This window comes from Tenrec ecaudatus, chromosome X, assembly GCF_050624435.1.
Source record: "Tenrec ecaudatus isolate mTenEca1 chromosome X, mTenEca1.hap1, whole genome shotgun sequence".
Classification (NCBI taxonomy): Eukaryota; Metazoa; Chordata; class Mammalia; order Afrosoricida; family Tenrecidae; genus Tenrec; species Tenrec ecaudatus.
The window spans coordinates 13,059,303-13,072,662 of NC_134548.1; the positions used below are offsets into that span (position 1 = coordinate 13,059,303).

At 48.0% G+C, this 13,360-nt stretch overlaps 1 protein-coding gene across 2 annotated transcripts in view; it reads left to right on the plus strand.

Annotated features, from left to right (window-relative positions):
* The window catches only part of TXLNG (taxilin gamma), a 42,297-nt gene extending 29,269 nt beyond the window's left edge, over positions 1-13,028 (plus strand). For both annotated transcript variants that reach the window (XM_075538852.1, XM_075538853.1), the window contains exons 5-10: positions 984-1,178; positions 3,128-3,247; positions 4,612-4,686; positions 7,015-7,107; positions 9,331-9,426; positions 10,296-13,028. In XM_075538852.1, the coding sequence (XP_075394967.1) occupies positions 984-1,178; positions 3,128-3,247; positions 4,612-4,686; positions 7,015-7,107; positions 9,331-9,426; positions 10,296-10,607 (891 nt within the window). In that variant the 3' untranslated portion in view covers positions 10,608-13,028. The remainder of the gene's footprint in view (positions 1-983; positions 1,179-3,127; positions 3,248-4,611; positions 4,687-7,014; positions 7,108-9,330; positions 9,427-10,295) is intronic.
* The last annotated feature ends 332 nt before the right edge of the window (positions 13,029-13,360 follow it).

Consider the following 13,360-nt stretch of genomic DNA (forward strand, 5'->3'; position numbering starts at 1 on the left):
CTCTTTCTGTCCTTGGCGCCCCCGCCAAGAGCCCTGGTTCCTCAGCTCCGAGGGCTGGCCGATTACTGATGCACTTGGTTACCATGCCTCCCGCAGATAAAGCAGGGGCAGCTGAGCGGAAATAAGCAGCCGGGAGCAGCGGTCCTGCGTCACTGTGCACTTGAGCAGGGAGGCAAACCTTGCTGAGCTGCTGCGTGAATGTGAAATAGCTGGGCTGCTAGCCTCCGCCCCACACCCACCCTCCAGTTGCTCAGTCCTTCCAGAATAAGTACTTCAGCTGCGGCTGTACATGAAAGAAGATGGTGCAGATGATGAAAGACTGCTTGGTTGCCCACAGGGAACAAGGACAAAGAGCAGGGACGCAGAAGGCTCTGCTGGCTCCTCTCATGGGAGCAGCTGCCCCCAGGTCATGGCCAAGCTGGTCCAGTACACCCCACTAACTTCCCCCCTCCGACCCTGAGGCCTAAAAGGCCCTGAAAGGCTCCTTTTCCTTTGCTTTTACAGCTTTGGGCTTTGATAGGAATAAAAAGTAGGTGATTATTTATTCCATAGCACATCCCCATTGAGGTTGAAGTGGAATTGTCTAGAGGAGAGGTCTTTCACACTTGTCTCCTAGTTGAAAGTAAGACTGTTACATCGAAGAGTCCATTTGTCCCTTGCCCTTTAGGAAGATATGAACTCAGAAGGAAGGGGCTGCCCTGGTGCAGGCTGCCCTGCCCGGCCAAGGAGGAGGGAGAGCCCTCCAGGACTTTGGTAGGGGGAGGGCTAAGGGGTAGGTGCACGCTGGCTTTCTTGGGGACACTTTGTATCTTTCCATGGATGCCTGAGTCTGGGAGAGGCCTCTGGGTTATAAATGAGAGCCTTTGGGTTGGAAACTCGGGGGAGGGATTGTGGTCAGGGCAGCAATCAGTGACCGCAGCATTCGCGGTGAGTGTTGCAATGATAGGTCTATACTACTAACACGCCTTCTTTTGAATGATAAGGAAGAAAACATGCAGCAAGCACGCGAGGAGGAAGAAAGACGGAAAGATGCCACATCACATTTCCAGGCCACGCTGAATGAAATCCAGGCCCAGCTGGAGCAGCATGACGTGCACAATGCCAAACTGCGCCAGGAGAACGTTGAGCTGGGCGAGAAGCTAAAGAAGCTCCTCGAGCAGTACGCACTGAGGGAAGAGGTAAAGACGTCTGCGCCATTGGCCGCCGCTACTCGCCAAACCTCCCCGTTGGTCATTCCTTGAAAACCACAAACTTGGGATACTTAGAACTTGGGCTGTTTGCGTAGTGACATCGGACAGGGGAGGCCCCAGCCTCCGCAGGAACAGAGAGCTGGTCAGTTTGGCTCTTTGAGGGGAACTCCCATAGACATGTGAAATGCTATTTATCGTCCCTGGGCCTCCAACTTAGACCGGTGTGATTGTTCCGCAGGCTAGTGGGGGCATTAGAGCAAGACGTAGGGAACCAGCTCTCTGTGTGCTCCCATGGACGCAGGTAGAAGCTTGGGTTTCGTAAGTGGTGCAGCCCCTGCCTTTAAAGCTGGTGAAATGTGCTTGCGTGTGTCCTGTCCGTGAACGGAAAGGAGTAGATTTTTTAAAAAATGTGGCATCACTACGGGTTATTGCACCCATTTTCAACACTTAACTTTATAGTTTTAAATACTCTTTGGAAACTTTTGGGGTTTTTTTTTTGTGTGTGTGTGGTGGTGGTGGTTTAAACCACTCTGTTTTTAGCTTTTTAGAAAACTTTTATTGTGGAAAATTCCAAGCTGAAATAAAAGAGAGAGTACATCCCAGTGATGGAGCAACCCTGACCCGCAGGCCCGGTCTCTGCTCCCGTCACCTCCCCTGGACGGCCCTGGAAGAAATTCAAGAGACCTTGCTATTTTGTTCATAAAATAGTTGATAAGGATTCCTTTTGAAGCTTAACCACAATGCTGTGTTCATACGTAAAAAATGACCAGTAATCATTTAAATTACCTATCTAGTCATTTTCCTAATTTGTCGGTTGCCTCCTTTCTGTTTAAAACTTGTTTGAGTCAAGAGCCAAGTAAATGCACACGGTTCCCTGGTTGCTGTGTGTCAGATCTCTCATTTTCTGCATTCTCACAGTGCGTTCTCGATGACCTGTCTTTCTTCCTGTATAATGAACTTGGTTTTTATTAAAGCATGAAGGCCTGATTCTTTTCAGTTTGTTGTTTATCACAGTCTGTTTTGCCATTAGATGTAGTGCATTTGGAAGTGGCCTGTGTCCAAACTGTGACTTGTGAGTTTCCTTTGCATATTCTAGAGCATTCTCTCTTTGGTCAGACTATCATGATGATCAAATGCTGCTAAAGACAGATGACTGGGTCTCTCTTTATTACTTAGACTACCTTTAATATCCACTGTCTGTCTTCTTCAGGGAGGCAGCTGCGCAGCGTTCGGAGCTAGATGGAAAGGAAGACTAGGGCTTTCCCAGGAGCTTTAGGAAGCCCTCCTCATAGCTAGAGGAGATATTATTTCTCCATTGCAGAAGTGAGGTTTTGATTTCTTTGTTGTTGTTAGTTGTGACTCAGCCCCCCCTTGTGTACTACTTTGAGCCTATAATTACTTTATTGTCCATACATATTCTCTAACCACTTCAGTTAGGAAAGTTTGACCTCATGCCGAATGTCTGGTGTGTTCCAAGTACCGAGCACCTACCCTAGTCAATGATTGCCTTTATCTCTACGATTCTGCAGGGTACCTGTGGGCATCCCTTTTGACAGATGGAGAGGCGAAATTAAGCAGGCTTTGACCTTGGCCCACTCCCACCATTGTGTCAGTATATCATGCTACTGAGAAATTCGGGGGGGGATTTGAACAGGGAGCACAAACATTCAGGAATTACGCGTATGGTGACTGGGTTTAGAGTTTCCATGGTTTCTTCATCGTGTCTAAGCCTTCCTTTCAACTTGGGCAAACTCAGAACTACAAAGGTCTAGGAGTGTGTGCAGGGCAGAGAGGCCTGTGGGGCAGCAGGGATGTCACGTGCAGGCATGGGGACAGAAGCCTTTGTGGGTCAGATGGCACGCGCAGAACAAGGAGTCCCTCCGGCCGCAGGTTCCTGTGAGCGCTAAGTGACGGCAGCGGTCCTCCTTTCTCCACAGCACATCGATAAAGTGTTCAAGCATAAGGAGCTGCAACAGCAGCTTGTGGATGCCAAGCTCCAGCAGACCACACAGCTCATTAAAGAGGCTGAAGAAAAGCATCAGAGAGAGAGAGAGTTCGTAAGTTTTGTTTCTGAAACAAAGAAATGGTCGAAAGTAGAACCTGAGCCATCGGAATGTACCCTGTTTCATGTAGCCCCAAGGCCTTCAGTGGGATGTTTTACTGGCACCGGAGGAGGGGAGTGTGTGTTAGAATTCAGCTTTATATTGCTTAATGCTGTATATATAAAAAATGCACTTAGAGGAAAGACCTGCATGTGCTTCGAAAGTTCGTCTCACTTCGTTGCTAAGGGTCACCAGGTAAAGAACCTATCAGGTACCTGTCAAGTTAGACCTGGAGAGCTAGGGTCAGGCGTGTACCCTTTACTGGTCTCCCATATCCTGTTACATTTTTCTTTTACACACGTTACTTCAACCTAGGTAAACCCTTTGTTTTCTTACTCTCTGCCCTAAGCTCCTAACCTTGCCGCCCCCCCCCCCCCCAGTCTCTGCATAGATGACCTTGCTGGTCAGACGTTGACGCAGTAGAATCTCACTGGGTACAAATGCTTGCCACATGCACATTCGACTCTGGGCTTAACATCACCAAAAAAAAACAAAAATGTGAGATGTGATGATGGGCATCTGGACCTTTCATCCAGTGACTCATTCAAGTGACCTCGGCTCTGACGACAACCTGGGAGTCCTCAGTGACCCTCGAGAAGAGAGCATCTCTTGCTGGCAAGGGTTTAGTCTTGCTGATTTGCTGACTAGACTTTAGTGAGCCATAGGTCCCATAGTATGGGCCTTCTGTGTTCAATGCCAAGATGGCTGCCAGACCTACATTGGAGTAGACATTAGGTACACACCTGTACACACATTCTAGGGCTGCGTGTCCTGGTTGTTGTAAGGGCTTCCAAGGCTAATTTGGACAGTGTGATTTCTCACTCCAGAGCCTGAACTTCACTGCGGGGCCTCCCTTGTAACTTTCCTACGCCCTTCTCTTGCAAACCGGGGTATATGAACCCCAGCCGTCCTGCCTGCGTTGAGTCTCTCTCCCCCACCCCCTGCGCTTTCTTAAAATGAGATGCAGAGTCTGCTTACGTTGCCTTGCTCCATGTCCTCACCTAAACTGCCCCAATGATTGCAAGATTCCCAGCTATGTTTTCCATGATGTTCTCACCTAAAGCCCAAGTTAGCCCTGAGTTCTGTAACCAGATACGCTTCGGAGGCACCTTTTCTTCTTACTGAAGCAGTGAGAGCAGGTGGCTGCTCTCCGAAGTGCTCACCAGCAGAGTAGATAACGCTCTAAGGGACTAGCGGTTGATGCCACCGGAAAGTTCATCCAGAGACTAGCGATTTTCGCTCAAACCAGGAGCACTGGGCCCAACTCTAGGGTCACTGGACACAGTGGACATATTTTCCAGAATGTTTCTGTTTTCTAGCTATTAAAAGAAGTAACTGAATCAAGACACAAATACGAACAACTGAAGCAGCAGGAAATACAGCTAAAGCAGCAGGTGAGTTGACAACATGGAGATTGAGTGGGGCTAGGGACAGACACTACAACGTCTGTGGGTCCTCCGACGCGGTGCCTGTGCTGGATAGCTTGAGCCCCAACCAGAACAGAGAGTCGATCACACGGGCCACTGGGAAGTCTCCTCTTCCTTTAGGGAGACCAGCTAGCTCACCCTGGTTTGCCTGCCCAGGATTTAGCACTGATGTGCCAGGGTCCCCTCCATGTCAGACAGGCTGGAGCAGTTGATCACCTCTTCAGTGTCCCGTGTCCATTTTCCTTTCTCTGTCTATGTCCACTTCTACCTTGGTTCCCACTGAGGAAATACTGATGAGATCTTCAGTGTGTTTCCTTGAGCCATATGAAATTTCTGGTATTTGCCTACTTTGACCTACAGAACATGGCTGAACCGTAGAGTATGACCTGTAACCATTAACATGTTGTGCCCAGAGCACAGGACTTATTGAAAATTGGCGAATGCCCAACCAGGCCCACTCCACGTGGAGCTGTTTTGGCTCATGGTTTTGTCGCTGGATCCCTCCCTACTTTTTAGATGAGACCTTTGAGGTCAAGTCTGGCCTGTTCAATGTCAATATGGTGACCTTCTATAGAGTGAGGAGGGCAGAGGCTGCCTCCTCACAGGGAAGGCTGCCTGCCTGCTTCCACTCTTCTCTCTATAATCACCCTTTTTCAGTTAATTACATATAGTAAGTTCAAGGAGTCTTCATAGTACACTGGACATGTTGATAAGGTGGTGGTGGTAATTTGCTATCAAGCTAGTCTACAGTTGACCGTCCAAAGAAGTCAAATGTCAGAAATCTTTGGAACTTTCTTTCCACCATCAGTTTATCCTCCTGTTAGAATGCTTCTAGATTTGAACCTCTTCTTCCGCTCTGTAATTCCAACTCTCCATGTCGAGAAGGTAGACCAAGTCTTTGTGTGGCTTGGGAGATGGCCTTTAATGTGGGAGTCACTGACCATTGGCTGGAGAATAGTCTCTTAGCAAGCTCACCACCATCTCCAATTCAGCTCTCCTACCTGCCACGGTCATAGTAGATACTCAACATTTGCTTCCTTTGCTGCCATCTCTTTTTCTTCCTTCTCCATCAGCGTGGCAGTCCCGCACTCTCTGCCCTTCCCTGCGCCCTTCGGCAGCATTTGCTACTGGTACCACGGTCCTCCTGGTGTGGGGGGCCCACTGTTTGGCACTGCCTTCCCATAAGCCCAGGTGGGATGGTACTTGCTATTTATGAATTTTCAGATGGGGCTGTCTACTTCTGCCTGTCCGACGGCAGTACAAACACACCAGCTCAAAGAACCATAGCCTCATTTCCCTCGAGTGCCACGGCTGCACCAGCCAGGTGCCCCCGCCATAGGCCTCCATGCAGCCCTGTCCACTGCCACCCTCCATCTGTTTCAGCTGGCCATCGCCCAGCCTGGCCCATACCTCCTGAGCCTTGGCTTGGCTGTTCTGTCGTCCTCAGCCATCTTCACATCACAGGCGAGCACGTCGCTGTCCATCTGTCTCTTCTTCCTATGGAGAATGGGACTTGCTTCTTTGTGCTTAGCTCGTGGCCTAGCCCACCAGACAACTGACGGGGGAGAGTGGGGGGTGGTGCCCGTGCCCTCGGTTCTCCACCGTCCTGTTCAGGCAGCCCATGCCATACTCCTGGCCCATCACTGCTGAAAGGGGAAGGTGTCATTTCTCTTGTGGCTTGTCCTCTCACGAGCTTGTCTGTTCTGCTCTTCTTCTGTGTATCCTGTGCTCTTGGCTCTGGCACTGCATGAGGTCAAGACTTGTAGCCCCCATGGCAACAAAGGTGGCTCGGGCACATCTGTCCCTCCCAGGGACTCCTTTTTCCTCCTCCAGCCAAACCAGTTCCTTAGCTGCTTTTTCAGTTTCCTGCCTCTGTTACAGGAAGAGAGAGCCTTGCCACCAAACCAAGAACTGTAGGTGACATTCTAAAAGAAGGATCTTTTCCACGAGAACAATTTTTTTTTCAAGTTCATTGAACCCATTGGGCCTTATGGATTTTAGATTGCTCCTGCAAGAGACGCCCTTTTCCTAACTGATGGAATGGAGTTAGTAAGCATCAGCATTTCAAATCCTTGCGTTCAAAGATGGCGACGGCGGCAGTGTTTCTGACGTTTCAACGCGAGCCAGCAGATTTTGGCTTACTTGCCTCTGTTGGGTGCTTGAAGCCTGTGCACAGATTAGTTCTATTTTCTGTCAACAATGTCTAACAGTGTTTAAGTGTTTTGTGTTCTTTTCAATATCTTTGGGATTGTTTACCTGGCTCTCAAGAGTATTTCCTACTTTTTCCCTATCTAGCTTTCTCTTTATATGGATAAGTTTGAAGAATTCCAGACTACCATGGCAAAAAGCAATGAACTTTTTACAACCTTCAGGCAAGAAATGGAAAAGGTAATTACATATTCCCAGTAACTGCTCCACGGAGTCTCTGAAGCGGGCAGGCTAGGTGGGTGAGTTAGTTGGGTGATACCCGCCCTCTGGTTTTGCATTGGTTCCCTCAGGCAGCTTGCACTCTCAGTAGCTATGATCTTACAGCGCTTCAAGTCTGTCTTTATGAAATTAAGTTCTTCTACAATATAAAAGTAGTTTTTACAAATAGACGTGTGTGTGTGTGTTTTAATCATCGCAGGTGATGGCACTCCTCCCCTACCCATCGTTTTTTCCCAAAAAAAACCCTGCGCCCTTGGAGATGGAATTATTTTAAAACCTCCAAGACCAGAAGAGTAATTAGACATTCTTGTTGGTTGATGAATATGCATAGCCACCAGAAGAGCTCATTACCTACCCACCCGTGTGGGAGGAGCGTCTCCCCTTCCAGTGGTGGCTTGGGGCGGGGGTGGGGAGGACAGCAGGGTCTGGCCTTGGGAAGCACTCAGCTGCAGGAAGGGTGATTGCGCTTGTGGAGATCTCGAGGCCTGGCCCCCATGCGTCGTTCAGCGCCTCCCCATCAGGTTGTTCAGTATTCCAGGCCTCTCATTCCCTAGTCCTTCATCAAAAACGAGGACACCAAAACTGCTCTTGATCAAACAAGAGCCTTTGAAACTGTGCTCGGCACATGTTCTGTGCTCAAGCTCAAATTACTACCTTCAGGTATTTTTAGACCCCAGTAATCTGGAGAATTCTGAGAGCAGCAGAGGCCGAGCCGTCTGTCAGCCAGGCCTCCTACGGAGGCCCCAGGCCAGTGGGGGTTGGGGGGGGAGTGTTAGCTGGACTCCAGCACCTGCTTGCTTAGAGAGGTGGGACAGAAGTTAGGACTCCCAAGTTAGCCCGCCTAGAGACGCCTTTGGCCTGGAACCCTCTCTCTCCCTATTGGTGGCTTCAGAGAGCACTCTGTCTGGGTCAGCCCCCAGCCTCAGTCTGCCCTGAGCACTCCCACAGCCAGTGATTGTCCCAGGGTGCCTCAGGTTGCTTGTGGAGTTGCTCAGGGTACTGGCTTTGTCTTCCCCTTAGTTCCCTTAGCAAACACCTGGCCAACCACCTACTTTGGCCAGTCACCAGTCGTGGTGGTCGCTAGTAAAAACGGGGCCGAGTGGAGGGCATAGATACAGCTTCCCTTGAATTTTTGCAAACCGGGTTCTTGTTGCCTAAGTCGATCTCGACTCCGAGTGACCCTGTATAGGACAGAGTAGAAGTGCCCTTGGGCGTCTGAGATGATAACTCTTTATAGGAGTGGAAAGCCTCATTTTTCTCCAACAGAGCAGCTGGTAGGTTTGAACTGCTGACCTTGAGATGAGCATCCCAACTCATAACCTGCTGGGCCACCATAGCTTGATAATGTTCCCTTGGTTTTGGACCCATTTAATCTTTGGCAAAAATTTGAAGTCGTTTTTTGGATGACCTACATCTTTGATCTAGTTACTAGTCTTCCCGGGCTTGGAAGCCATGGGGAGGGGCGGGATTTAGAGGTTGTGGTAGATAGAGCGCCAGTCGTTACCTCTTTCTGAGGGCTAACAATCCCTGAGAATCTAATGCAGGCATCCTCAAACCAGCCCGCGGGCCACATGTGGCCCGCCAAGGACATTTATCTGGCCCACCGGGTGTTTCTGCCCTGTTTGTTTTTTTACTTCAAAATAAGATATGTGCAGTGTGCATAGGAATTTGTTCATATATATATATATATATATATATATTAAAAACTATAGTCCGGCCCTCCAATGGGTCTGAGGGACAGTGAACTGGCCCCTTGTTTAAAAAGTTTGAGGACCCCTGATCTAATGAGTTAGTTTAATGGCTCATATCTCCAGAAAACAGACTGCTTGGGGAACAGATGGTGGTCTTATTGCCTGTGGCCTCTGTAATGAGAGGTTGCCTTAGATGAGCTAGCAGACTGAGCTGGCTGAAGACCACCTCCGTGGGCTTCCGTGGGAGGGAGATCAACTTTGGTTTTCTCGGATCAGGAACCTGGCTGTGGTTTTGCTGTCACCAGCTGAGGAGCTTCCGAGCTCAGCTCTGCTGCCCACAGCCGGCCCGGCTCCTTTTACAGAGACCTCCACAGCTGTTGGCTGGGTCAGGCCCACACACAAATGGGACACACAAACACCCTGTGGTGTGGGACACGGGGTCAAATGAGAAAAAGAACTTAAATTTTAAGTTTGCAATTGTGTTGATTCACAGATGACAAAGAAAATTAAAAAACTGGAAAAAGAAACCATAGTGTGGCGGACCAAGTGGGAAAACAACAATAAGGCACTTCTGCAGATGGCTGAAGAGGTGAGGCAGGTGCTCCCCAGTAACCAGGGGGTTCGTAGTCAGGGGCTCACTCGGTGGCCCGAACGACTCAGCAAGAGGTTGAACCTGGAGGAAGTGTCTGAAAGTCCTGCTTACTGCCCAGTTCCCTTGCCTGGCCCCGGCTGGGAGGCAGTGGGGGAGAATGGAAGTGCCTCCTCAAGCTGGCCCGGATAGAACTCACACTTGGAGGAGCGGTGGCCCAGCTTCCCATGGGGGGAAGCCGAGCGCACCCACTGACTCAACGGAGTCTCTGCCTTGACTTGGTCTCTTCAGAAAGGCAACAAAATGCTTTCTGGGCCTCTCTTAAGACAAAGCTGAAATGTAATCCAATGGCTGTGACTAGATTTCACCCTTCAGAAACGTAGCAGAACTTGTTTATACCATTATTGCACAGGAGCCAGTGAGTGCGGGGGCCCATTTATGAAGGAGCCATGGCCTTGCCTACAAACTGGCCAACTGAACCCTACAATGGGATGAAAGTGACTCATGATTCAGCCTTTTAGTGCCCTACCCTGCTCCCATCCCCATTGTAAGCTTTGTATCTGCTGATCTTTAGGATTAAGCTCTTGAATGACTTCAGTGTTTCTCCAGCACAGTGGTGGCTATAAGTAGAGTGGGCTGGGATTCTTTCTTTATGGAACAAGTTAGTGGAAATGGAGCGGCAGTGCTGCCCTGGCAGGCGGCAGGGTTACTTGGAGGTGGACGCAGAGACGCTGACCTTGGCTGCTCAGAGGCTTATTCAACGAGTGTTCCGAGGTGGTAAAGGAGGACGCTAACAGGGCTCAGCTAGCTTGTTGTGACCGAAAGCCTGTTGAGGAGGGTTCATCAAGGCTGTGTGTTTTTCCTTACAGAAAACTGTCCGTGATAAAGAATACAAGGCCTTTCAAATAAAACTGGAACGGTTAGAGAAGCTGTGTAGAGCTCTTCAGACTGAAAGAAATGAGCTCAGTGAGAAAGTGCAATTCCTGGAGCAGCAGGTCGCCCTCCGAGCAGTAGGGGTGGACTTGCCACCGCTGGCAGCACAGTCCCCCACCACCCTGGAGTCCCATGGGGAGCCGAGCTTGGCTGACAACACCCCCAGAGCCCAGCTGACAGTGGAGCATGAGGTCGCCCAAGAGACCCTGAGCATCAGCCCATTTCCAACCATCGACTCCGTTGACTAAATGTGCAATCACTGTCTGGAGAGCTCTATTTTGTGTATAATTTTCTGTTAGTAGTTACTATTGGTTTTGTGGTGAAAACTTTCTTACTTTTTCTACCATATCTGTATTTTCTTAGAACTACTGGACTTATGTGGTGGTACAGGAGGCGGCTTAGCAGTTTTGAGTCGTTGGAATCTATACCTTTTCCTCAGCTGTCTTGCACAACCCCCTCACTTGCCCCTCCACTGGAATGCATGTGTTCAGTGCAGACTCCTGTCCCCGGCTCCTTGGACATAGTCGTCATCAGTGACATTTCAGTCAGGACAGGGTTCATCACCAAGGCACTCAGTTCTGTCAATGGCTTCTTGATGTGAAAACCATATAAACCTTTTGGGTTCTCCCTCCATGATTCAAATCTAAAAATCAGCAATTATTCATTTTTGTCTAAATCCCATCAAAATGCTAAGCGAAAGTTGTGTTGATCAGAAACAAAAATACTAGATTTAAGCTGGCTGTATCACTTGACAAACTGAGGGGTGGCCACGTGCCTGAAAGCTTCCGAAGCTAAAAAGATGCTCTTGCCAACCAGGTACATTGCAGGCAGACAGTAGTGACCGGCGTGTGGCTTCTATACCACCTGGAGGCTGACTGCAGAGAATGTTGGATACGTCCACCACATCCCACAGAAAACCCATGATCCTGTTCACGTTCATGTAAGATAGGGGTCAGTATGGAGGCCGTACCTGCTGCCTTGTGGTTCATCTCTTTTACAGGAGTCCTGCTAGCAGTGTTCTGGGCCTTGAAAAGTGAACTTTAACTGCATCATCCTAACAATACCAACTTCACCTGGAACAAGTGTTTATGCTGAGAAAACCGAAGTGTAGGGTATGAGGTAGCCATGATCTACGACTTAAGCTTTCATTCCATTTTGAATCCCCCATGTACTGTCAGATTTTTAGAGAAACAAGTATTATTAAAGCCCCTGAACTTGGGAACATTTCAAAATTAAAAGCACATGTTTGCATTAGTTCCTTTTTGGTTTGCTTTTTAGTGTTGTGTGGCTAAATTATGCAACTGTTGTTAGGCCCCACCCCTAAGCATTTGGATTTTGTCCTTGATAGAATTTGCATCGAAACACTTAAAAGGTTCTACTACTTTCTACTGAACAAAGCTATCAAATAGACACTTGTTAAATGGCCTACTGGACAAGTTGTTCCCTTTGATCCACTTAAAGTTCCTTAGCATGCTGTTTGTAAAGTCCTCTCCTTTCCTGGTCTTAACTGGGCTGAATGAATTGGAAAGTGCCTGGTCCCTGGGCAACAGCCCTATTGAGTGGAAGAGCATCCCTGAGCTTTATTCCTCAAGTACCAGCCAGCCAGGGACAAATCCACAGAGCAGGCTACCTGATGTCACAAAATGAGGCAGAAACAAAAACAAAACCACCCTCCCACAGCCTCTTACAAATACCCCCATGCCGCTTTCAGGTACTCAAGCCTGGGACCCAGCCATGAAGGTGTAGTACAGAAATATAATCGACCTTCAAATTAGTACTGAAGATCACATTTCATAAGAACTCTGTCAGATGTACAGCTCTTAACATTTTACCCAGCCAGTTGTGTAGCTCACATTGCTATGTGGTACTTGTTCTGTGTGGACGATTTTAAATCTTGGACCCGTTGCATATTTTCAAGGGCTTCATAAAGCAATGTGATTTAACAGTACTTGGCCTGCTGCTTCCAGCTTACTATGTTATTTGAAGCTAGATGCTGTCATGGTGTTGAAAGAACATGGATTCTGTTTGGGATGTGCATTTGGTTTCCCTTCAGAATCTTTCTTCCCATTTGTTACTCTGTGAAGAATAAAATCGGGACCCATTTTTGAGGACACCCTCTCGAACAATCACCTCACCAGCCAAGTGTTGTGGCTTTGTAGCACACCCTGTATCTCCCATATTCTAGAACACTGTAATGCTACTAGGCTGGCTCAGAAAAGGTTTAAATGTTCACTTGAATTGCATTGTTGCACCATTATGGAATCTTGTTTTGTACCATTTATGGTGGCAGTAGAATCCACGGTCCATCTATAACAACCCTGGTTCTTGGTTAATGGACCATTTCATCCTCAGACTGTAGGAGTAATTTCTTGGTCTTGAGACTGGTGTTTTGGTTTTTCTTTTTAGTTATGTATGCAACTGCCTTTATCACACCTGGTTATCACAATTCAACTCTCAGGTGTTGCAGAAAATCTACCTCTTTCAGACTGTAGATGGTAATAACTGTGAAAAAGATGCAGAGATCTTCTAGTTTGTGCTAAACACACTGCTTTATTTTTACAGCCCACGTCTTTCATGAGGATACGAATTGTTGAGGCAGTCTTGTTTTGCTTTTCAAAGACATTTTGTAGAGATTTTTCACTAATGTGAATCTGATTTTATCTACTCAATTCTGTATAGCTTAAGTAAATATGTATGATAAATTTAGCTTCTGTGTATTTTTTGCTACCCGTGTCCTTCTGTTGCGAGAAGCGTGGAACTCAAATACGTGGGGATAGCTTTTTCAGGTTTCCCAAGGTGGCCGTCTTAACAGACAGCCCCTCAAATTGGTCGGGGCTATCTTTTTTCACACAGCTGTCCCTCTGGTAGTCCTGCTTCTGGTTAAGGCTTTTGAAAACAGTCCAGATTCTCTAGCCTCACTACACTCAAGTCTACCTATTTAGAACAAGGAGTATACTTCCATACAGCAGGTCTTAGGTGCCAAAAAAAAAAAAAAAGGTTT